Source organism: Coffea eugenioides, chromosome 8 (genome assembly GCF_003713205.1).
Source record: "Coffea eugenioides isolate CCC68of chromosome 8, Ceug_1.0, whole genome shotgun sequence".
In the NCBI taxonomy this organism is placed as follows: Eukaryota; Viridiplantae; Streptophyta; class Magnoliopsida; order Gentianales; family Rubiaceae; genus Coffea; species Coffea eugenioides.
The window spans coordinates 46,820,402-46,845,181 of record NC_040042.1 but is presented as its reverse complement, the minus strand read 5'-3'; the positions used below and the strand labels follow the sequence as shown (position 1 = coordinate 46,845,181).

Below are 24,780 nucleotides of genomic sequence, written 5' to 3'. Positions count from 1 at the left end.
AGCAGGAGTGTTTGGATAGTGTATTATTTGAAATATTATTTGGAATAATTACTGTAGCATTTTTTGTGATGTGATGTATGTGAGATAAAATGGTGGTTGGAAATATAAAAAGGTGGATTGGAAAATGTGTCTATGATGCAAGCGAAATATTATTTGGAATAATTGAGGTATCCAAACAAACATTCCTTGACCAAAAAAAGAGCCCTTATGTTCAAGCCAACACTTGCACCAATAGCCTCTTACCGACCGACATACATATAGAGATGAAAGCTACAACGGTCAATTCGTCGGCAGGAGGTAAAATACTGCCACAAACACATGGACGAATGGCACCGGGCTGCCACTATCTGAATTGAAGGACGGTTGCTCTTCGTTTTTTTTGGGGTCCTTCTGATTGGTTGATTATATAGAGTAGATGGTGTTGGAGACAACAAATAATAACGCTTGTGTGAAGCTTACATGGAAGCACGTTACGCATCAACGTGGAGGAGTTCAACTACAAGCAGTTGAAACTCACAAGCCTACTTATCTCACAAAAAAAAAAAAAAAAAATCACAATCCTGATGTGCCACTTGTCCTCCAAAGTCAAACTGCAGCGTCGGCCTGATCACTCTCTCTCAAGTCTCTACCCCAACCCATCTTCGAGTAGGATTGATTAACAAGAAGAATGGACTGAATCATACTCAATTAATAAGGGAGCTCAGAAAATTTTAATCTCTCTATTCCCTTTTTTTTTTTTGGAGCAAAATATGTCTTTTATTGAGATCATCAAGAAAGCTTACACAATACAACCTTCACACGTACATACACAGAAATAAAAAACAGCTGGTATAACAACACGCGGTCAGGATGACCTAAGTTCAAGGGACCAATTCTCAACACCATATGAAATATATCTTCTTTTTTTTTTTCCCCTTTTTCTGTAAGTGCCACATGAAATATGAAAAAAGTAAATTTATGATCAAATGATGTCAACAGTCAACGTACCTTTTTTTCCCCTTATGTTAAGTATACTTTCAAGTCAAAATTGTATTGTAATGTAACAATAAAGAGTTTAACAATCCTGTAAAGTGTAAGAATCATCAATTTTATTTGTTTAGGGAACGATATTAGATAAGAAAGACGACTTTAAAAATTTGGGGAAGGTGGGAGATCATATTCTTATTTGAATTGTAGTTTTCGTAGAAAAATTTTTACGTTTTTTGTGAACACATTTTTCAGTCATTTTTTTTATCCTACATACATAGAATTGTCCACTTTCAACAAGATGTAAATCAGCTAGCTCCTCCCATGAGAAAGTGACATACTGAATTGTGGAAACAATGGAGCTAAGAATTGCGATAGCAAATTGTCGTCAGATCTGAAATCTTGGTGCATTTTTTGCTTTCTAGATGCTGCGAACCATTCAATTAAAACTGATGACAACTAAGGTTCGAAACTTGAGGAAATGGAACATAAACTTATGAGGTTTTTTCTTGATTCTAAGGTATGAGGTTCAAAACTTTCTCCAGCTTTGTCATGCCATTAGAATTTACTTTCACAACATTAAATGGAAATGCAAGGCAGCTCTTTGACCGTGGAATAGATCACTCGGAATTTCACGAACAAGATATGCCCTCAAATATAGATATGGAGCTAATGAGTGACAATAAATTAGTACGTAAGAAGCCCAATATTTTGGTTTTTGGCTGAAACTCCAGACGGATGGTGATACGTAAAGCAAAGAAACCACGGACTCTTACTCCATCCAGTCAGAGGCCCATAGATTTTTTTTTGGGCCAAAAAGAAGAACCAAAGCTTACAAGTTCGATAGGAAAAGAGGAATGGGGGTAGCTCAAGTGTCAAACTAGAATGTTATAATAGTCATCTGACTCATGTTCTTGAATCTTGAAAACATTTAGCTGCTATTAGCCTATGTTACATCAGCAAGTTTAGGATAATGTAATTCAAACAGCAAAAGCCAAAATTCGCACCATTACTGCCTTCTTTGTTTTGCTCAAGATCTATACTATTTTCTAGTGCCACCAAATCTTCACCCATAATCAACTATTTGCAAAGCCAAATTAACTCATATCCAATATTTATAAGTTCACAAGGTCCGTACGACTAAGGCCTTGCTTGGATTGCTGTTTTCCGTAGAAAAAGTTCGTCATTTTCCGTGAACACATTTCCCTATTACCTTTTTTCCTCGTATATATCAAATCGCTACAGTAATTTTTCCATGAAAATGACGGAAAATGCAATCCAAACGGGACCTTAAAATTAGTGGTCCACCAAAAGCAAGAATCCTCCACCAAAACATTTAACCACACAACAAATGAAAGGTTTGTGTTTGGATTGCATTTTCCGTCATTTTTCATGGAAAAATTACTGTAGCGATTTGATGTATGTGAGGGAAAAAGGTAATAGGGAAATGGAATCACGGAAAACTACGTAATTTTCCGACGGAAAACAGCATCCAAACAAAAGCCGGTAAACTAACCAACCATGGTACGATGTCAAAAACAATTAACGGACAGGTAGTGCTTCTGGATGTTTTTGGTTCAATCATCAAATGCAGGTGACACGACCAAAAGTGCTCTTTACAAACTAGTTTGGGGTAAGAAGCTTTTATACATTGGTTGCTTTCTGGAAAATGGTTAATTGCTCATCGATAGACCGAGAAAGTGGGGAATTCCAATTGAGTCTATCCTTAATTTGTCGTACAATTGGATGAGAGAGTATAGAGCATTTGTTCTTTGATTGTGCGGTTTTCACATGTGATTTGGCAAAAGTTCAGCAGAGCAGATGTGCTTAAATTTTAAAGGGAAGTAGTATATGTAGCTTGGATGAGGAAATTCAGTGGCTAGCTCACCGGCACTGGGTTAATTAAAAACTCGTTTGTTAATGAGTTCAGTTCAGGAGGAGGCTTGGGTTTGCTGTTATGGAATATCGGATATGCAAAGTGAGAAATGCAGTAAAATCTTCAAGGCTGCCGCCTCAGCTTCTGCAATTGGGATTATGAAGACTGTCGCTGATGAAGCAAGGCATGTTGCCTTTAGCTTGGGGCAAGAAAGATGCCTAAATCATGTTCATCTCTTGCACAAACAATTTTTGCTCAATCAGTGGAAAGTCACAGTTTGCATTAAAGAAAAGGAAAATTGAAAAAAAAAATTACACCATGCATTGATAGAACCCGTAACTCACTCACTAGTAAGTGCCTCCATCTTCAGAACAAACATACATACATACATAAAGAAAAATCAAGTTGACTGTACGTAAATATTTAGTCACTAGCTATAGATTGATCAACAACAACACCCAAGAAGCCAAAAACTGATAACCAGAAAATTAACATCAAGCACAAGCTGGGCAGAGAACCAAGCCATTCTCATTGCAAGAAGGACACCTCTCTTTCTCCTTCTTATCATCCCCGACCAAAACCTTACAACTTCCTCCACAATCCAAACACGGCACAAACCTTGCGCCTCCACACCCTTCACAGCCAAGCCTCCCGACCCCCCTCTCAACTCGAGCCCAATTCAGAATCCTCCCGAGTCGACCCGTCTCGTTCAGATTCACCACCTCATCCACCCCTCCCACGTACCTCCCCTTCACGAACATCCTCGGCACGCTCACCCCTTCCCCCAGCAGCTCCCTCAACTCTTTCAAGAACTCCCCATGCAACGACACGTCCCGCTCGTCGAACACGAATCTGTGAGACTCCATAATCAACCTCACCTTGTTGCAGTCCTCGAAAGTCCGCCTCACTCCTCCCAACGATGTCGTGTAGATCACCACCGACTCCTCTCCTCCCGGAGGGCACATCTCTGGGAAGTCGTTCAAGGGGTTGAACCTGGCAATGTTTGGGACTTTGCCTTCCTTTTCCCTCTCCAACTTGTCTCTCAGTATGAATATGTTCTCCTTAACCGGCTTGTAGTTGTAGCCTGCTGGTGCTTCTGGTTTTGCTGGTTCTGACGATTGATGCTTTCCTGATTCGCGCTTCTTCAACTCCACGGCGGGTTTTGTTGCCGGAGCGCTCGTTTTCTTTGGCATCAGCTGATCATCATCAGCAGCGGGCTTAGATTTAGAGGAGAGCTTGGCGTCCAGTTCTTCCAGTGTGTGGAAAGAGAAGCTCTTACGTGGGGCGTTTTCCTTTTCATTGGGGGCGGGAGCGGGAGTGGGCGGTGATGGAGAGCGGAGGAGGGGAGTTTTGGGGGCAGCAAGGAGGAGGATGGGCTTAGGATGTGTGGGGGGAGGTGTGGGGTTGTTGTGCAAGGTGGGCTTGAGGTCGTTGAGGGCTTTGCTGACCTCGTCCCAGGAACGAGGAGCATCTTCGATGGCGTTGAGCTTCTCAAGGAGCGGAGGTGGGACTGTGTGAGCCGGTTTTTCTTTTTCATCGGGGTGGTCGGATTGTTGTTGTTGCTGGTGGGCTTCCAAGGCCTTCATCCATGGCTCCTCTATGGCGTTGATGTCGAATACTGCGAAGCTGGTTGGAGGAGGACGGTAGACATCAATGGCTGCCTCGATTCTTTTTGACGAGGAACACCCCATTATTACTTTCACTACAAACGCTGAAAATTAGTAATCAATCAAGTTGCCACCACCAGTGGCTTGGCTACTCTCTTGCTCAACTCAAAAACGGTGGAGTGTATGAACTTTGATGAGATTCACTTGGCGATTACAAGAAGATTGGAATTGGAGGAAAGTGCATCGCGGGCAGCTGCTGGGTTAGTATTGGACTTTTAATTTCTTGTGGTTTTGAATGAGGGTTTTATCTTGCTTAGTCATTGGTGTTGGAGATATTCTTTTTTCTCGGCCTCTAAAATTGATGAAATGGGCATTATACGTGGTGTTGCTCTGCCCTAAATGTAATGGTCCTACACGGGGCGCAGTTGGAGAATGAGGCGGATTTTGGTGGTGTGGATTCCATTTCAACACAACCATTGGGCCATTGGCTCAGTGGCCACCACCTAGTTGGTGGCATCAAAATATCACATTTAAGTAATTTGTTTTCAAAACAAATTCAGGCGGGTGTGCTGTGTACTCGTCTGGTCTGGTGGTGGTTCAGTCCCTCTGGATTATTTTTGGGCCTCTTTAGGTCCGCCCCCTTCCCCTTAATGTAGGATAGATTAGATTTATTGTCTCAAAAAAAAAAAGGATTCCATTTCAACATGCGGCATATCCACATCTTTAATTTTATTGACAAAGGGCGAATGAATGATGATGGAGTCATCCATCGTTCTTGTTTTTGTTTGCCTACTTTATTTTGGAATAGAGCCAAAAAAAAAGCTATTAAAAATTACCACAAGTTAAAGCGAAGTTGTTGGATAATCAATAGCGGTTGATCATTGGATTAGTATTCTCATTTTGAATTTGTAAGAATTTTGCTTAATATCTCCAAACACCCTAGCCCTCCACTCGGATGTCGTCTTTTTTTAATTGAATGAATGAAGAAAAGAGGTAACTAAAATGAAGAAGTAGGAATTTGTATTTTCTCTTTTTTTATTGCGTTAATTTTTGAACCAATTTTTGGTTGGAGACGGGGCTGTTTTCTGTGGTTGGGTTCGGTGACAATTGGTAGAGCCCAGAGCTCGTCATCTTTTCTCAAGTGATACAATGGAAGAATGGTAGCCCACGAAACGATCAAGGCCCAGGGACAAACAAAGCTTCATTGTCACGTGTCTGAGGCTGGAGGTGGTCCAACTGTTTCGGCAATTTGGCGGGAACGAATTGGCAAAATAGGAAAATGATAACTAACAATTTTGCGACTTCAAAGCTTTTTACTCCTTGAAGTTGAATCTGTTGTATTTTGTTTGTCAAAAGAGACCAGGCAAAAACAAAGAAGAAGAAGAAGAAGAAGTAGTCAAGGAAAAAGAAAAATCTATAGCTTCTATGTCCTTTGGTATATTTCATCAAATTAAACCCTAGGAGTGTTAAAACAATAATGACTTTTTATATCAAATTAAACGCTCTCTTTGGAAGTCTTTTGCATTATTCTTTTTAATTAGTACTGCTGTGTTTCCGCTGTTTTACAGTGACCGATGTCCCATAAATGATGATAGTAGTAAAACAACTGTATGAGTATGACTTCGTCTCGTTCCTTGTTTGAATCTAATGCCAATTCCCTATCCTAAAGCCTGTGTGTTTTTTTTTCCCCCTATCCTAATAGTTTTGAATTTCATTTCAGTGCTGCAGGGCATGGCTACAGCACTCGCCTTGTCATGTCATATACGAAGGGACAAAAAATAGCCGCTCACTTTTTTGTTTTTGCCTTTGTTTTAGGTTCTATGATTTTTACCTTAAATTAATGTGGACTTTCTATCGAGTGGAGGTGCGGCTTCTACTGACAGCAGAACATGCACAATCCATTAACAACTTCCAACTTACACCAACGTATATTAAACAACTGTTTATGATATTTTGGGATAGAATCTATTCTGTGCATCTAGATACTTGTGAGACAATTCAGCGCCCTGTCGACCCATCTGAATTTCAGGATCACAACGAATATTGAACTCTCAAATAATGGTACGATGATTCGTGTAGTCCAATGTGGCGGTGGTGGTGGAGGCGAAGGCATAGGATAATAAATGGGGAGAAGGAATCCAAAAAAACACATGCAAATGCACAGATTACAGCGAATGGGGGAGTGCCCCTAAAATGTCATTACATGCAACAGTTATTTTGATTTAATCCGCACCTTTATTCTATTCTAATCTAAATCAGCCGCCTGTCTTGTCCGTCTGGGATCACCTTAATCTTGCTTAGTTGATGCTTCCAACGGTCTAATCCCTCAAGTTATGCATTCAAATTTTCAAAAGGTGCACCTAAGAAATGTTTGTTTCTGCACTATTTCCTTGTCTTCTTCCCCTCTATATCCGTGACACCCCCACACACACACACACACACACAAACAAAAAAAAGGAGAAATTTACTTGACATTCTTGCACGCGTATATAGTATGGACGACTCTAAAACTGACTAGCTTTCTTGAGTAAACTCAAAATTTGGTGCAAAAAGTTCTGTTGCCATGGGGAATTGCTCACTCAAGGGGGTTACTGATACGGCACAAGGGTTCAATTTCATCCGAATCATGACGGACTCAGGAGACATTTTGAAGTTAAAAGGGCCTAAATTTGTTGGAGAAGTCCTCCATGATTTTCCCGGCTATAAGATTTATGGAAAAGGTCAACTTTCTTCACCCTTGTTTGATCATGAGGAGCTTCTTGGTGGGCAATTTTATTATCTCCTTCCTCTTGGTGAAGAAAAGGCTTCTCAGGTTGGTGATGAACATCCCACCGCCCATTTAGAGTCAGAGGACGGAAATGAAAAAGAACCAGTCAGGATGTCAAGTGCAGCACTGGAGCTAGTTACCAGCTTGGCTAATGGATCAGCCCTTGAAGTGTTACCCCCGCCACAGAAGGGCGTTTGGAGAGTGAAGCTGGCCATCACTCCCAGACAACTGGAGCAGATTTTGGCAGAGGAAGTAAATACAGAGGCCTTGATCGAGCAAATGAGGATGGCTGCTGCAACTTCTGCTAGCGCTGCTACGCCAAGGCGAACTAAGAGCTCTTGGGGTTTAATGTTGAAGCCTATTCTTGCAAATGTGCTTAAAGTTCCCACGGACCGAGAAGACGAAGTACACTCACCCAATTTCTACAAGAGCAGTCCAAGCAAAAGCTTTTCAACATTTTTATCTTAATATCTCTGCTGCCATTAGCAGACTCTTGTTCTCACAATAGTAGTATTGCTCTTACTATGTCGGTGTTATTAGGCTAGCCGGATGAACCATGTATTATTTCCCACAATGGAGGTTCATGATCAGTCAGCTTAAATAAGAAGCGCAAAAATGTGTATGTACCGTGCAATGACTGAATATATCCTTGTTTGCGAGGAAGGCAGTTGCCCGAGCAATGAATTTACCGAAATTACTGATACTTTTCTCTCACTCGAGCTTCACTTGATCTATCCCTTTACCGTATAAAGAAATGGCAGCCATGCCTATCAAGTCTCCAGATTTTACACCGTTACTCCCACTCAAGGCGTACCTTGCTAGGTCATAGATGCACGCCAATATCAGAAAAGCCAGACAAATTCAGCACACAGACGACATCTGGTTCCCAAATCGCAGCAACCCCCAGATTCCTTTTGATATAAATGGGCTCTGCGCAAGGATTTCCAAACGCACACACCCCACCAAAAAAGTTGTTTATGGGGGGAGGGGGGTGGGGAGGGAGCGCAAGCACTTGCTATGAGAAAGGGTTTAGCTACTTAACATTACCAATAACAATTTGTCTACATAAACGTGTATGTTCTAATGTCCATCGAACAAAAAAAGAGGACATTGCAAGGGCGCCCTAGCAACTTAAAACAGAACAACTACAACTTCAAAGGGCTTCCACATCCAGAAAATAACTTGACATTCAAAGAGCAGTACAAAGTGCAAACCAACCCTCCACAACCAGCAGCCGGTACATTTTCACTCAATCCAACCTTGACTTCATTTTCTTGATAGCTTTCTCTATTGCAGGTACATTTTTTGAGAAGGATGCCCACTGCTCAGCAGTCAAGCTTATTCCTGCAATATGGAAAAAAAAAAGAGAAAGTTTTGATCAATTCAGTCATATTTAGCAGAAGATGGTGACAAAAACATATTATAAGCTCGATTACTAAGGCCATCTCAGCTTCACATATCCGCACACCTTAAAACTTCCATTTACCTTCAACTCTTTGTCTAGCCTTCTCAGTTTTAGATTTCTTTCAATGAAGCACATTGTACATATGCATGTTTACTTGGAAGTGAACTGCACATTGATGTTCATATGTATGATGATGCATTATACGTATATATATTCTAACACTGGTTTCAAGCTAACAAACAAAATATGAGAGAGAGAGAGAGAGAGAGGACATGCAGCAGTTCTTTTTCATTCATAATTAGAGATACCAGTTGGGTAAATGTATGGTTGCGTCCAGTTAGTAATTCCTATTATTAGGGATATCGATAAGGTTATTTTGTTTGCTATGAAAATGGACAGAATGAAGACAATTTTAAAGGAAAACACCAAAAAAATAGTTGACAGTCGGAATATTGAGAACGACAAGGCAAGAGAAACCAGGTTACACATACAACATGTAACTGCCCTTCAAAATTATCAGAACCCCACCGATGTTACCTTGCTATTTCTCATGCTTCTTTTCTACCTTTACTCCCATAAATGGCAGCAAGCTGAATGAAAGCACAAAGCACATGCAATATCTCTGCAATGCTTAAAACAATATACACACATTCCTTATATATCAACTATCAAGCTAAAACAAAAATGATAATAATCAGATAATATGCAGAATGAAAAAGCTTCCAGACTGAGGGCTCGTTTTGTTAGACAAGACTGATGCTCAAACAGTAGAATTAACACACAGAATTAAAATATACCCTACATACAGAACACATTTAAACACACAGATAACTGACCAAACAAGTTATCTCTGCAATATCTCTGCAATGCTTAAAACAATATACACACATTCCTTATATATCAACTATCAAGCAAAAACAAAAATGATAATAATCAGATAATATGCAGAATGAAAAAGCTTCCAGACTGAAGGCTCGTTTTGTTAGACAAGACTGATGCTCAAACAGTAGAATTAACACACAGAATTAAAATATACCCTACAAACAGAACACATTTAAACACACAGATAACTGACCAAACAAGTTAATTTGAGCATGCAAAGGATCACCAACACAAAGCCAATATACAAACATCATCTAATAAAACAAATACTTCTAGTACGGACTAGAAAATAGCTTGAACTACTATTATTAGATTATCAAGCAGGCAAAGAGCCAATTTTATACTACTATTATTAGAGTATCAAATTCAGTTGCCTGAGGGTTTTCAGCTCGTTTCATATAATCCAACACGCTATATCAACCATCATAACAACTTCATATATTCAGAATTTTACAGCACAAGGAACAAATTTAGCAAAATGCAAAACAACTCCGAGTATAATAGTTTTACCTTTGGACGTAGGTAGATCTTTGCCTCCTTTGCTGTAGTACTCTCTTATAGACACCAATGTCCTTCCTCTAAACTCCGTCAACGTCACCCTTCTACTCTTGGATAACTGGTATTCAATCACAAATTAGTCCACATGTAATTGAGAGGGAAAAAAATCAAATTAAACATTAAAAAAAAGGAAGAAAAAACCGCAAAGCAGCATATCATCGTAATCTCATACTTACTCTGCAAATAATGAGATCGCCTTCGTCATCATACTCTTTGTCACCGGCTTTTCGCTTCTTTTTATCATTATCTTCATCTTCTTCGTCGTCGTCGTCGTCCTCTTCTTCTTCTTCGGCGTCGTTTTGCTGCTGTTGGTGTTCTGCTGCTGCTTTAGCGTTCTGTTCGGTGAGGTAAGAATTGACGACCTGGCGGACGAATTTCTTACGGGGCGGGTAGGAGAGGTCTAACCCGAGCTTTTCGGATGCGGCTTGTCGGATCATGTATTCGGTGGCTTCGTCCATGTTGGAGTTCCTCAGGATTTCTAATACGGTTTCTTCGATTCTCTTTTCAGTTTCTGAGTCCATTTTCAAAATTTCAATCTCTTTTTCTTTTCCAAACCGAAAATCACGAGGGCTATAGTCGTTATGTAGGTTCTTATTTTTATTTTCCACCTTATTTTTTGAGGAAAGGGGAAATCGATCAGCAGAGGAGTAAAGTGGAGAGGGAATTCTTTCGTGGGTTTTAGCTGAATCAGGTAAAGAGAAAGGTACAGTAGTATTTAGAGGAAACTTCCGGTGAGCATTCCGTTCCCCTGTTGCTGAATCAAGCCGGTTTTTGTTGTTCTATAGGTGACTTGCACTGGGCTGTCTAAGATGAGGAGAATTTTTTACTTGGCCCAAGTCAGCCCAATTAGTTCACTTAGTAAAGATGAATGTTAACTAATAGATTCGTCTAACCCCCATGATTCTCAAAACCTAAACATTAACGAGATACAATTACGTCATTATGAGTACTAAAAAGTATAGCAAATGCATATCACCCTAGCTGTGATGTGTTAACTTAAACACATACAATTTTATATGTATTCACAGTATGCATTGACAATATATACACTAATGTATATGATGCATTACACGTAATACCAATTTGAATTTTAACTTCAATTCTTGCACAGTGAGACTAACAATAAGGAGACTCGCAAGGACTCAAATTTTCCATGATAACGGTTTTTTAAGGATGTAATTGATCCAAGTGAGCTCCAAGAAGCGTGTAAAAAAAATCCTGGAATATTAAAGCTTGCATTTGGCCAATGGAATAGGGATTATAATGGGAAAAGTTGTCCATTGATGCTGCTGCAATTTCCTCGCAGGAAGGAAAAGGGGGAGAAAAAATGGGCAAAAGTGTCGCTGCAATCTGTTATCTGTTAGTACAATTTGAAGCTAAACTGTTCATAGCAACGTCATTCATAGTTTATACTTGAAAGAAAAGAGGTCGAATACTTCCATTTGAAGCTAAACTGTTCTCAGAACGAAAGTATTATCCACTTCCGTTGAGGTTTAAATACATGATACTAACAATAAAGGATGGCCATATAAATACCTTCAACTTTCTAGCAACTACAATTAGCGAGCAGTAGGACGATTAATTAATCATGTTTCTCAGTAGGTACCGAACCGAAGTAATTCTGACCAGGATAATATACAACGTTTAGAGCCATTCCTATATGTTTGCCCTCCAACTCCACTGCTACCGATTTGAAATATGAAAGGTAGAAGAAAGAAAGCAAGTAAGCTCCCAACTCCGCTGCTAGCGCTTGAATTTCCTTGTTCCTTGTTTCTTCCACTGTTAGGGCTTGAATTTCGTTGGTCCTTGTTTCTTCTTGCTGCAAGATTTTACGGCACACAAATGTATGTCAGTAAATACCGTTGAGGATTATTAGACAAAGCAAATAGAGAGCAGGAAGTAATGATATACGGCTCGTTATGGAAAGAGTTGCTGATCAAGAAACCAATAGATAAAGCTTGCAGCTTCTGATGGCTCAACGGAAGAAAGAACTACTACCTAGCAATTTCCGGAACATAACTGATTTGTCAAGGCATTAATACTGGTTGAATGCTGAGGATCTGCTCTCAGATTAACAAAGACTCCAAAAGATCATGCAATGTATATCACCTTAAAAAACATGACTTAGTTTTCCCAATTCCCACCATCCAAGATGCTAATCAGACTAGTTGTAGCGAGACAAAAACCCCAACTTTCTACTAGTTGCAAGATAAAACACGAAGCTCAAAATGACTGAAGCCAATCTCAATTCTTCCAGACCAAAATTTTCAATTTCGAAACAAGACACAACACTGCGTAAGAAGTAGTAGTCTCGTTAAGGTATACCTTGATTGAGCATTTCTGTCGTTCCCAGCTGAAGCTTCTCTCCCGCCTCCCCCAAATCCAATATCATCCATGCTTTGTCCAGTCCGCCTATATCTACCACCAGTAGCCACAAAACTTGGGCAAGGCCGGTATGCCTTTATTGGCCACCAACCAAAACCTGGTACTGTTGCTATCCCCCCTTGAATTCTTCCTTCACCATTACAGCCCCTTTCAATTTCCTCTTTCCCACATACCTGACAGCCCCTGTGGGCACATATTCTCAATCCTCAGTAGCATAAAAGAACGAAGAGAAACTTTAAACTAAATTAGAATACAAAGCTAAGCATCCAAAATTCTATCCAACTTCAACAACTATACATTCCTTTCACAGAAAATTTCCCCACCTCACTAAGTATCAACTAATATTATTGCCCTATCACCATTCTGGTGATTCCTACTATCCCTTCCCTCCATCCTATTCGTATCCCTCTTCTGAAAATTTTATTCAAGAGGCTAATAACCTCCTTTAAACTGCATTGGAAGACATCTTTAATTTTCACGTAATCTGAGTTCAATTCATTATTCATTTCTTGAGGTTTAAAAGATAAAAGAAAATCACACATGGCAAATAACGTGCATTCCACGGATAGGAATTCATTTCCCCAAAAATCCGACCACAAATAATCAAATTGTGATCAATTTGATTGATTTTCAACAAGTTAACAAAGTATTAGGACACATTCGTAACAAAATCTAAACTCTAAAGTGGACTAATTCTTTAAGACCAAGAAGAGTTCCAAGAAGTAAAAGGTGATCAATCTCAAGTTAAAGAGATACCTCACAGAGGGTGGAGTCTGAGGTTCTTGTAGAAGTGTGGATGATCCAGATTGGAGAAGAACCTCATGATTATCTGAATGGGGAAACTCATCTCCTTTTTCTTGACCCTCTTCTTCTTCAACAGCAGGTGATGAGGATGTTGAAGCAAAGCGGAGCAAAGGACTGAGCTTTACTGAAGGAGTTTTTTTTGCTTGGGCAATGGAGAAAGTTTGCAGTTTTGGAATGAAAATGACTTGCTTGTTGTGCACCGTTGCTTGGAGTTGGTTGGATAGTTTTATCGGTACAGAGAAGAAAGCGGAGACTCTGCTGCTGCTGGTGGTAGTGGCGGTCATCCTCTCTCTCTCTCTCTCTTTCTCAATGACTCTGCAAGAGAGAGATAGGAGCGCTAACAGCCGCAAATTCTCAGAATACTTTTTCTTTCCCCCAAGATTTACTGCTGGCTTGGTGATTATATTTTCCTTCTTGACGAATGGGGGTGTATCATGTACGTGGTATGCTCTTTTTTTCCCCCAAAATTTACAAATTAGTGGTGCAAAGGTAATTCTCTTTTGTTTTCTGAGGCTGAGATAGATAGTTAAGGATATTCCAAGCTTTTAAGCAAGTGTCTTGCATGCTACACATCAAGTCCTGAACTATAAAATACATGTACAATTCATGTTTAGCAGGGATTGTGTGTGTTTGTGAACACCGGGATATCAAGAAACTGTGATACTTTTTGTCTAGTAGAGGTGAGCAACTGTAATAATTCGATTCTTGTAATGATTGGTCTGAGGGTCCTAATTACTTTCTTGTGATTTAAAATAACTGTTTATAATGCTAAAATAAACATATTTCATATTAGACACTAAAACTTCTTCATTCACTAACTTACAATTTTATATAAATTATTGTAATACAACTGTAAATAACAGTAATGCTCATACTCATAAACTCCTTTGAACTGGTAAAAGAAATATAGAATGATAAAAAAAGCTGAATCATTGTACTAACTAGTGTTCAATGCAAACCCAACGTATGTGCAATCAAAAAATACATAATATTTATGATTATATATTTTAAATAAAATTTTTGTTATTGAAGAAGGAATAATTATATTAAAAACATATACTTAAATAGTTAAAAATAAAAATAGTCATGGGTATAAAAAAAAAAGCTCATAAAGTGAAGATAAATGTTAATTTCAATGTTAATCCAAACCCTTTCCTCAAGCTTTATATACAGTATAGTAGATATTACGTCAATACACCATCAGACTACTGCACTGCACTCAGATGCCCTTAGATTAATCTTGAAACCAAAATATCAGAATGGACGTGTTTGCTAAACAGCGGAGGAATCGTAGAAGGTTTCATTGAACTAGACCATGGAACCTCTTTTTTTTTTTTTTAACATTTCACCAGCAGCAAATTCCAACAGTGCAAGAAGGGTGAGAAAAAGGTGAAAAAATTGTTCACAAGCACCGGACCCTTCTCTCATCAGTTAAGAGTGCTATCTACGGATGAGAAGAATGTCTATGCCTTATGCCCAGAAATAGGTGATAATTGGGCTTTATATAGACAATGGAGATCTGACCCTAAAAAAAAAAAAAAGAGGGTGAAGCTCAGGCCGAAAGAAAAAGAAGAAAGTATCCTATATCCAAGTTGCAAACATCCGTACCATCTTAAAAAAATCCAATCATTCTAGATCCCTAGATGAAATCAACCAGAGTGAAATTCAACGGCGTTGCTAGCCAGCGACATTGAGGCAGCTGATCACAAGGCTTCTGTTCCACACCGGCAGCATAATCAAAGGCTACAGTGGAGACATTATCACCTGGTAGTTTCCCAGCATAGAAATTGTTAATTAAAATATCACGCAACCTCTAGGCAATCACATCGGAAATGTGAGTCATTCAGAGATGCGCATAAATAGCCAAGATAAATGAGTGCAGTGGGTCTACATTTCTCCTGAAGTACAAAAGACAACATGAAAGAGATACAATCTTACGCTTCATTTTCAAAGTCGCATGAAGTTTCTAACAAAGCTGTACTTACTCAAAGATTGCTCAATTACTGATCCGAATTGAAATCAGCACTAGTAAACCACTTTTAGAAGCAAGATGGTAGCTTCTTTACCATCAAAAAGGTGAAAACTGAGGTTAAGAAAATCTTCCAAAAACCGGGGCCTTGGGGTGGGGTGGGGGGGGAGGGGAGAGAGAGAGAGAGGTTACATAGGATCTTCCAAGGAATCATAGACAAGGGACCCTCGTAAGAAGAGAAAAAAACTGTACCACTTTCAAATTTTAATAAATACCATCATCCTTGTAACTTAAGCTTTGAGACTATGCTTCCTAACCCTGCATCATTTGTTGTTCGGCGCCTCCATTTACCATCATCACTGAGGTGTGATGATGGACCATGTACCACCTTCCATTATGGAATTCAAATATATTAGTCACATTGAATGGCCCAGTCTCCATGTCAACATAAGCTTTCATGGCTACCCAAGCCATATCTGTTAGTACCCGTGCCCTTACATCTTGAACTTGAAAATTAAAACCTTGCTCCCAGTTAAAAGCTAGCTGCCAGCTTTGCATGACCGCACTGTATCTGCACAAGAAAGATATTAGTTCCTCTTACATCTGGTACATATCTGGAGAGCAACAGCAGCTTCATTGGATAAACCGCATGACATGATTTAATTTTCTAGGCTACTCACTACTTGCCTAATAGTTTGTATAACTTCGGGGTGAACCAGATGGGGAAAAAATTGTAACACAAGTTAAGCTACTTACAGAGTATTTCAATACGTAAAAACAGTCATAGAAGCAATGGCTTACAGAACACAGAACAGAAATCAGATTCAGTAATCTATATCAGGCGTGACGTGACCATAGAGGTCCAAGCCGCAATTAGGCTACAAACTTGTGTTCAAATGACATGGTAACAAAACAGATGCATAATATAACGGAATTAATGAAGCTAAAAACAAAGACGAAGAAAAAGAAGCCAATACAAGAGGAGAGGAGAATGGGGGAAGAAAGATGCCTAGAATTTCTATCGTTGTTTACTCAAACAACTGCCACCGCGTATAACTCAATCACAATCTGCAAGCACGGCATAACCAGCACAATGAATGGAAAAGAAGCAACTCAAATTGCAAACTTATGCAACTTCTAACATAAGGTCAAATAATTGCAAGATAAACTGGAAAAAAATAGAAAGAAAACCAAAGATTCTTTGAAGAAATAAGAAGCATCCTACCCAGTAAAGGACTCTCCAGAAGCATGGAAACACTTCACATAATCTGCATTTAGCCAGAAATGACCCATTTCTGCAAGTGACCTTTCTTTAATGATGCGAAAAAATTCATTGTTAATGTTCACAATGGCTCTTGTAGCTGCATAATAGGCCTTCCATCCATTAACTGGAATCACACTATCCTGCTCCAATGTGAAATCCTGAAATTACATGAGGAAACAGAAACACATTTATTCACCCTTTCAAAGAATTCCTAGAATCATTGCCAAAGCAAACGGTAATTTCACTAGTTAATAAGAAGCTACCAAAGATCAGAATTTTGATATCCTCACTAAATGAACAAAATTAATCAACATATTTTCCAGTAAAAGTTCTACCAGATTACAGCAACAGGAACATCTGGCTAAAGTATCAAAGAGAAGAGCATATAAAGCACCATCAACCCAAAACCCAATTCATCAGATGGATTACTCAGTATGGTAGCAGAATCAGGAATGATTTTTCCTATAACCTTCCCAGTTAATAAATGTGCCATTAACTTTCCCAAACAAAGTTCCATCCAATAAATACCATAATGTGTTCTCCACTAGAAGAACGATGACGTTTGTTGTCATGTCTTTTACCTACAAATACCTAATATAACCTCTTTGCTTTGCCAGAGGCAAATTATCAGAATTTGAAAATTCCCAGCTTAGTTCGTTTTCTTCATGTCTCTTCCATCTCTGCATCCTGTTAAACCCATCCCCAATCCACAACACACCACTATATATATAAGCCTGAGACAACAACCTTATCCTTCTTCGTGTAGTAGAAGGGCGACCATTGTGGCTTGGCCTACATAATATTATTTAACATATCTCATTATTGTTTAAAAAAGAAAATGGTAGTAAAAGAAACAAAATGCATTCCTAATTTCCTTCCTCACTAAATTATTAACTGGTTTGAATTAACCCAAACAATCTTCCCTTTTCTGCCAAGGAAAAGCAAGAGACCATTAAACGCTTTTTTGTCAGTATAGTAACAAGATTGAGAAACCTACTATTGTCAATTTAACAAAAAGGATAAAAGATAAAACAGGACTTGCAACAAACCTTCAGCCCTCATTACACACTCCAAATTGAAGTCAATCTCCTCTCAGCTGCCCAAACCCAATCACTTATTCCTGTTGAAGCACAACTGAGAGGCAACCAAGTAGAAAGACAAAGGTAGACTTAAAACACACCACCAGATAATGACAAACCTACTCAAGTGACAATCACTCACTATAAGCTTGGTGGCAAATTTAAATCACTTTCTGGAGATCTCTATAGTCATATCAATACTCTACCCCTTATTATCTAGAACAACCCCTTTCCACAAATCCACCTTCAACACTTGTACTATAATACGAAACTCACCAAGTTTTAAATGACTTCTAAACTCTGCATTATAAAACCAAAATTTATTTCATCCAATTCTTAAGCCCATACTACTCAACACAACAATATAGACCACCAATTGACAGTGCCAAATTCCCACAATTAATCAATCACAGTTCCAACATCAGAAATTGTAGGTAGATAGGCCAACAAGAATTTTAAAAATCCTTTCAAACTGAGAAAAGCAATTCAACCTTCAAATCGACAATAAAATAAAACAGCAAACTGCAGTCTAAGATCAAAACATACCCAAAAAAAAAACCCCCCAAATATAAGCTCGAGAAGAAACAGAAATTCCAGAAATAAATACCTTGTGATAGAGAGCTTTCCATGCATTATCATCATTGGCAGCCTTACGCATCTGTGAATTAGTCATGGAAAGCCTGCACAAACTCGGATAGTCCAAGTAACTCAAAGCATGCGTAGTGATCTCCGGCACCAACTGCTCCATCATCGAAGCACCGGACTGCTTTTCCGGCGGCACCACCGCCGCCACTTTCTCAACCATTTCTTCTTCCCCACTCCTAGAATTGTCCTCCAAACCAGTAATGACACCGTTGAGATACGCCGTCGTATGAAAAGTTCCCGAATTACCCTTACAAGAGCAACAGAAACCGCCGGAAAATTTCGCTTTTGATCGAACGGTGAAGAGAGTTCCGAAAACGCAACCTAGGGCGGTAATCAAGAGGGCAGCAACAGCGAGAAAAATCGAATTATTCGAGAAAAAATTAGAGATAATAATCTCCATTCATAAGTCATGAACTCTTCGCCTAACATGAAAAACAAATCCTCGCTTCGTTTTGAGTATAGTAGTTAGGCAAAATTGGGAGAAAAACCCTAATAATCTGGTGCGACGAGTTTCACGTGCAAAATGTGTCAAACAGGTGAGATTGATGAGGACGTGGGAGTGGTTTCTTCCCTGGAAATCTCGGCGGTTTTGGCAACCCTAGCGGTTTATGGGTCTGTTTTCTGTAGATTTTTGGTGGGCTTGGTAGCGTGCGGGAGAGGAAGGTTGGGAAGGCGTTACGGGAGGATGGTGGGGTCCTTTTCGGGTCTGATTTACTTCTCTTTTTCTCTGTTTATTTATTTATCAATGGGGAAGGACTTGAGGAGTTATGGAGGTGGATTTCCTCTTTTTCTTTTCTGAGTAAATTGGGTGGAATTAATTAGGGAAAATTTAAAACGGCGATATTGAGAGATATATGCACATTTCTGAAAATGACATAAAATATTCATGATAATTAAGTCACACCCGTTTGGACAAATTTGTAAGAAATGTACGGTTGCAGCGTAAATGGTCCAATGCCAAATGGTTACTTAAAACCTTAGGCTAACTTTATTTATTTATTTATTTTTTTGTCCTCACAGTGGGTATCTGGGGCCCATGGACTGGTAATACCGTGCGACCCCAACTAATTCCACTGCGGATGGAGAGAGAGGCTGCCCAGCATCATCCCATCAATGGTTACCCGGGATTCGAACGTGTGCGAAGACTCTCGCCGACTGGGCTACAACCACCCGCTCTAGCCTCGGGGGCTAACTTAGGCTAACTTTATGATTTAGAAATATATGCCTCCGTCTATTACTTGGACTTGTCTGTCCCAGAATGCGGAATAGCATAAAAGACTTCAAATTACTATTAAATACGGCCTCAATATTGAGGCTCAGTTTGAGGTTATGGTGCGTTTAAAAAAAAGACAAATTCAAGTACTAAAAGTACTTTATTATGATATTTGATAACTAATTTTTATAATTTAAGAAATCCAATTTTTGATAACTTAAAAGCATTTTTTTTATCAAAAGCCCTTATATAATAAGTGTCTCTTTATATGACATTCCAATTCCAAACGGGACCTTAATTAATTTCAACTAAACCCATCTCTAAATATTATTGTTAATCCCAAGGTGAGCATTTTAGATCTTGCACTTCTATTAAAAGAACTTGTATAAGAAGTGTTTTTTTATAAAACATTCCACCTCCAAACGAGACCTTAATTAACTTCAGCTAAATCCATCCCTAAATATTGTTAATCCCAAAGTGAACAGCTGCCCATATGGATGTTCTCAAGATCATCACACCTTGGAAAAGCTCCTTTCTCCTCCCCTTCTTTTTCACTCAACTGGACTTGCGGCTCGAGCTTGCAAATGAAATTGCAAAATCTTATCTTTTTCCCTTACTATGCAGCAGCATATATTGTTTATATTTTTTGCCCCGTTTAGGTGGATTACTACGAGTACTAGTTTTGCAATATTTCGCTTTCAAAAATGGGGGGAAAAAAAGTAGACAAATTTGTCTGATATATATATATATATATATATATAATGCTTAAACTGACCTGACAAAAGCAACGTTACAAAAACAAAAAGAAGCACGTGCCTCTGTATTTACAAAGCTAACAACGTTAAAGTAAGATGATCAATATGGTCAAACCGCTACTAAGAAGGATCACAATCCATCCTCTGCTACTACTAGTACTAGCATGAGGGATCTCGTCTGGGCTAGAGCCTCTAAAAATCGTCAAACTCCTTTTCAAAACTAACTGTAGAACTGCAGCACATGCAAATGAGAAGCTTATTGCTAAAACCGCGATTTCCTTCTTTTCCAGACTCGCTTGATCTGTTGTGACCTTTTCGACATCTAATCTGCAAATTTAATTTGAGGTAAGAAAAGCGAGAAAGAAATCAACTGGAAATCAAACAAAAGGTAGGTATATCTTCTCCAAAGATAGAATGAAACCCATATTAAGAATGCTAATCCGAATTCCAAATTAGCGACTTCTACTACAAGTGGATTAGCAGATAATCAGCTAATGCTCTAGAAGCAAAGCAGCTCCTTTACAAGGATCAATCACCAAGTTTCTTTCTTCTCACAGGACTTGAAGAGTGACCAAAGCATCAATTCTTCTCTTTTAGCAAATGCAGAACACTGATCACACAGAGCTTGACGTGGTAAGGTTATGGTGTTTTACAAACATGTCTATCAGAAAATTTTCAGCAGATGGACATTCAAATTCTTTCAGCAGCGAGCAAGCGTCCCGAGAAAATTGTTCTACACAGTGTTGACATAAACGTTACACTAGATTTTACCATCCGCTGAGCTAAAACTGAATTCAATGGATATAAGTGCAAAGAACCAAATGACCATAATTTTATTTGTTTACTAGTAGCAGAACCAAAGATAACTCGTATTTGAACTATATGAACTATCTGCCGTTACCAACCTTTTGGGACCGCTAAATTCTACTTTTATCATCTGAAGAAGTTCTGGGTACAGAAGGATTTGCATTACACCTTCATGAAATAAAATTGTTTTCTGCACTCACTTGGCTGTTTTAAATCTGTTTTCTACTGAATATAATTTCAGAGAAGCATGCCACTCTCTTCAAACCATAAGGCTCTCCGCGGACTATAAAGAGTTTGAAAACAGCAGTGTTGATATAATAAATATGATGCACCATGTTATGGACCATGTACCTATATCTAGTTTGTAGAATAGATAATGAAAAATCATTCGATGATACATCTAATGCATATTCAACAACAAATTTTGAAGATAATGCCACATCAATAGCATTTGAATTTCTTTATTCTCAAATTCTCATGTCTAATCTTTATAGCAGTAATAACTACGAAAACAGTTAAAGCCTTCTCCTTAGTGAACATGTAAAATATACATCAAAGAATAAACAAAAAATCAGAAAAAGAACACGAGTAAGAATAGGTTGCACAATACTAAGTCCAACCTTAGAAGGCCATTTTCTTGGATCAACAAGTCCAACTGGGCTGCTATAGTAGCTTTCCATGATTCAAGGTCAGTAATTCCTTTCTCCTGCAAAAAGAATTAAAGTTAGAAAGTTAATGAGTGCAGAAATTCCTCTCCAAATATCAGTCTGTAGTCGTGCTTACCATGGTTCCCTTCCATTCCAAGAGATATTTTATCTCCAATTTACTGCTCTCCAGAAGCAGTGAAATTTTAACCATTTCTTTCTCAAGGTCAGGAAGAATGTTCCCCTGCCTTCTGTTCAGCTCTTTGATGTACTCCTCCAGCACAGACAGGTTCAACTCCAGTGATCTCACTCTCTGTAATAAAATCTTTACAGCAGCATCAGCATGAACTCTTCCATTAGGCTGTTGCCTAACATTCAGGATGGGATCAGGACTGCTACTAATGGTTGCTGATTTCCTTGGCATATCTATGCTAACTTCCTCTTTAACACTATCTATAGCCTTGCCTGCAGGCTCAACAACACTTTGAACAACATCGTCTACTTGATTGTTGCTGGAACCAGGGTCTGGTACTCTTAAAGATGCTGTTGAATTTCGATTGGGCAATGCATTTGTTGGAGACTCCTTAGAAGTCACAATAAGATCCTCAAGCATCTGCTCGATGGCATCAACACCATACACCTCCACAAGACTTAGAGTGCAGTAAAATTCTGATCCATAATGACTGAGTAAACTCAGCTTCAAGTACCTGACCCATTTTGGTTCAGGCAACTTGAAACATTGGGCATGCTTGACATTTGCAGCTACAAAAGTCCCTAATGAAGTCCATGTCTCTGTCGGGTAAACTAAACTTCCAGATAGCTCAAACTCTTTAAAGTTAGCAGAATAATGCTCAAAATTTGCAATTTTGACAGCATCAACCAGAGTCTCATCAGCAAGCTCAATCACGAAGAACTTCCCCCCAACTGAACAAGGGTTTCGAAGATATTTATCATGATCCTTCCCCAGTACATTACTTGCACCATTTGTTTCCTTATTATGAGCAACCACTTTAGCACCCTTGGATGCTGCAGCATAATTGTATGGTTTTCCATCAGGCTCAAGTCGTTGGGTGACATTTATTAGCTGACTTGGAGAACTTGAGCCCTTACTTTGCCCTGTCATATTTCTGAAATCCTCCAGATTGGGATAAGCTAGATGATTTATTCCATTCTCTAACTGTTGTGGTCTATTTTCTTCATGTATTTCCAGCTGTTTTACTTCACACGAGCATTTGGAGTCTCCCAAAGCACTAGAGATTACCTCCTCCAGTCGACTAATTTTCCGAGGTGAGTACTCCAGCTTTTTCCAATGATCGTCATGGATGGAAGAATTATCAGTAATTACACATACATTAAACTCCACTGGCATGCATTTTGCATAAGTCTTAATCTCATTTTCTACAAGCGGAGAGGTACAATTTGACAGCTTATTGTTGCAATCAGTGAAGTTACTCGTGCTCTCATTATAAGCAAGCAGCTTTCCTGCATAAATCCCACGTCAACTACAACAGTTGAACAAGAACATACATAAAATTGCCAAATTACTCCCCAGTGCAACATCAAACCTAACATCTCAGAAGCAAAGTTTAAGCTTTTTTTTTTCATTCTCAGTTGGAAAAATTGGTCAACTTCCACTGACAGCCTAACTTGGTAATTGAACCAAAAACCAAGTTGAAGACCTACAGGTGATCAATGGTAAAACAAGCCTATTGATCAAACTTGATCTGAATTATTTTCATCCTAGCTTTAAATTTTGTTCAAACTTGAGTTGATTAGTATTCGAGTCAGAGTAAAAAATTCCAAGATTTATGCTTGTCCAGCAGGGCTTTAAAAATAAACTAAGACTGAATTCGAGATCTATTTAATCGGTTGAAGAAGCAATCTTGAACAATTTTGTAAAGGCAAGCTCCATTAGCCTTTATGCCATAAAAAATATTATTTTTAGCAGAAAAGGAAAAAGGAAAAAGTGAAAGATCTTATCAAAAGAGATTCTAGTTTAAACGTCAGAATAAAAGCAAGCCAAAATGAAAATTAAAGACTAGCAAAGCTTTCTATACTAGCAAAGAAGCATTCACTAATTCAACAAAAACCAACTTAACTGGTATTAGCATTCACTAAATGAGTTCCCAAATTTTGCAAGTAAGGACTCGGGCTGCACAATGAAGTCATATTTAACAACTCGGGTAAAAAAAAAAGAAGATAGAATAGTTAAGAAAGAAAAAAAGATAACGGCTTTACAGAAAAGATCCAATTCTTAAGTGTATAACAGAGAAAGAAGAAATATTATACCTTCATCATTACCGGCGACGCGAAATTTTGAGCAGAACAAGACAACAATACACAAAACCGAAAAGAATAATGGCAGACTCTTCTGCTTGACGGGGTGACCTTCATTTGGAAGCTTTACGTTGGCAGGATCTCCATGCCGATATCCCTTCATCTCCCTCTCATAATGCCCTTTCTCACTGTTTCATTAACGCTTGCCAAAATTCCCAGCAGCCCGTTTGTTTTCTACTTCTTACTTTTCAAAGTTCATAAATCAAAAAGTAAAAAAGCAAAAATGATATAAGCTTTTTTTTTCACTCAATTTGGGTTACGTAAGTGTTGATGTTGTTGGCGATGATGCAGTTTTGAGAATATTTATGGGTTTTGTGGTGACGAATTGCAGAGAACTCCCAAATTAGCGGAAACAACAACTTGTGTGCTTGTTGTCATCTACTTCGGTGTTTTTTTATGTCCCCACACTTGTTCCTATATTGGTCCTTTTCTTTTCCCCTTTCACTTCTTGATATAGCCATGGAATAATTTCGAAAACCTCCCATGCGGTTTCTAAAAGTTACACTGGCCTCCCTCAAAGTTTTAAAAATTGCAGACACCTCTTCTAGAAAAAGGTTGACGTGTAACAGGTCAAGCCTAATTCAAAGAATAAAATAAAAAAAATAAATAATTAGTTCAGAAGAGAGAATACAATATGTAATTTCAAAAATGCCTTAGTTGTTAATCTAATGCAAAAACATATATTATTTTAATAAAATTAAAAGGCAAGAGGTATAATTGCAAAACGTTGGCAAATGCAAGGCATCAACTTCAAGCTTTTGCAACTATTTGCATCAACTACTTCGAAGAACACTTATATACTAGCAACAACAACAAA

At 38.7% G+C, this 24,780-nt stretch overlaps 5 protein-coding genes across 6 annotated transcripts; all 5 read right to left on the bottom strand.

Annotated features, from left to right (window-relative positions):
• Positions 1–3,118: 3,118 nt before the first annotated feature.
• On the bottom strand, positions 3,119–4,745 carry LOC113781086 (protein lap4). Its single transcript, XM_027326929.1, has one exon. It carries the CDS (start codon positions 4,531–4,533, stop codon positions 3,337–3,339), a length of 1,197 nt encoding a protein of 398 aa, XP_027182730.1. The 5' UTR covers positions 4,534–4,745; the 3' UTR covers positions 3,119–3,336.
• A 3,487-nt stretch (positions 4,746–8,232) lies between these two features.
• On the bottom strand, positions 8,233–10,792 carry LOC113780948 (RNA polymerase II transcriptional coactivator KELP). The gene is made up of 3 exons (XM_027326736.1): positions 10,238–10,792; positions 10,014–10,119; positions 8,233–8,560 (listed from the first exon to the last, which is right to left on the bottom strand). Exons 1-3 carry the CDS (start codon positions 10,580–10,582, stop codon positions 8,466–8,468), a joined length of 546 nt encoding a protein of 181 aa, XP_027182537.1. The 5' UTR covers positions 10,583–10,792; the 3' UTR covers positions 8,233–8,465.
• Positions 10,793–11,474: 682 nt separating this feature from the next.
• On the bottom strand, positions 11,475–13,646 carry LOC113779577. Its single transcript, XM_027325196.1, has 3 exons — positions 13,203–13,646; positions 12,387–12,629; positions 11,475–11,880 (listed from the first exon to the last, which is right to left on the bottom strand). The coding sequence occupies exons 1-3, from the start codon at positions 13,532–13,534 to the stop codon at positions 11,844–11,846; spliced, it is 612 nt and encodes a 203-aa protein (XP_027180997.1). The 5' UTR covers positions 13,535–13,646; the 3' UTR covers positions 11,475–11,843.
• A 983-nt stretch (positions 13,647–14,629) lies between these two features.
• On the bottom strand, positions 14,630–18,911 carry LOC113779108 (F-box protein SKIP8-like). Of its 2 annotated transcripts, XR_003469437.1 has the most exons (4): positions 18,170–18,911; positions 16,445–16,641; positions 14,859–15,790; positions 14,630–14,775 (listed from the first exon to the last, which is right to left on the bottom strand). XR_003469437.1 is itself a non-coding variant. In XM_027324556.1 (3 exons), the coding sequence occupies exons 1-3, from the start codon at positions 18,605–18,607 to the stop codon at positions 15,532–15,534; spliced, it is 894 nt and encodes a 297-aa protein (XP_027180357.1). In that variant the 5' UTR covers positions 18,608–18,911; the 3' UTR covers positions 14,630–15,531. The 2 variants fall into 2 exon arrangements, 1 of the variants encoding a protein (XP_027180357.1); XM_027324556.1 differs by having other exon boundaries at positions 14,630–15,790.
• Positions 18,912–20,162: 1,251 nt separating this feature from the next.
• LOC113781553 (SUN domain-containing protein 5) lies at positions 20,163–24,353 on the bottom strand. Its single transcript, XM_027327510.1, has 4 exons — positions 23,916–24,353; positions 21,766–23,108; positions 21,603–21,688; positions 20,163–20,502 (listed from the first exon to the last, which is right to left on the bottom strand). Exons 1-4 carry the CDS (start codon positions 24,064–24,066, stop codon positions 20,262–20,264), a joined length of 1,821 nt encoding a protein of 606 aa, XP_027183311.1. The 5' UTR covers positions 24,067–24,353; the 3' UTR covers positions 20,163–20,261.
• Positions 24,354–24,780: the final 427 nt, after the last annotated feature.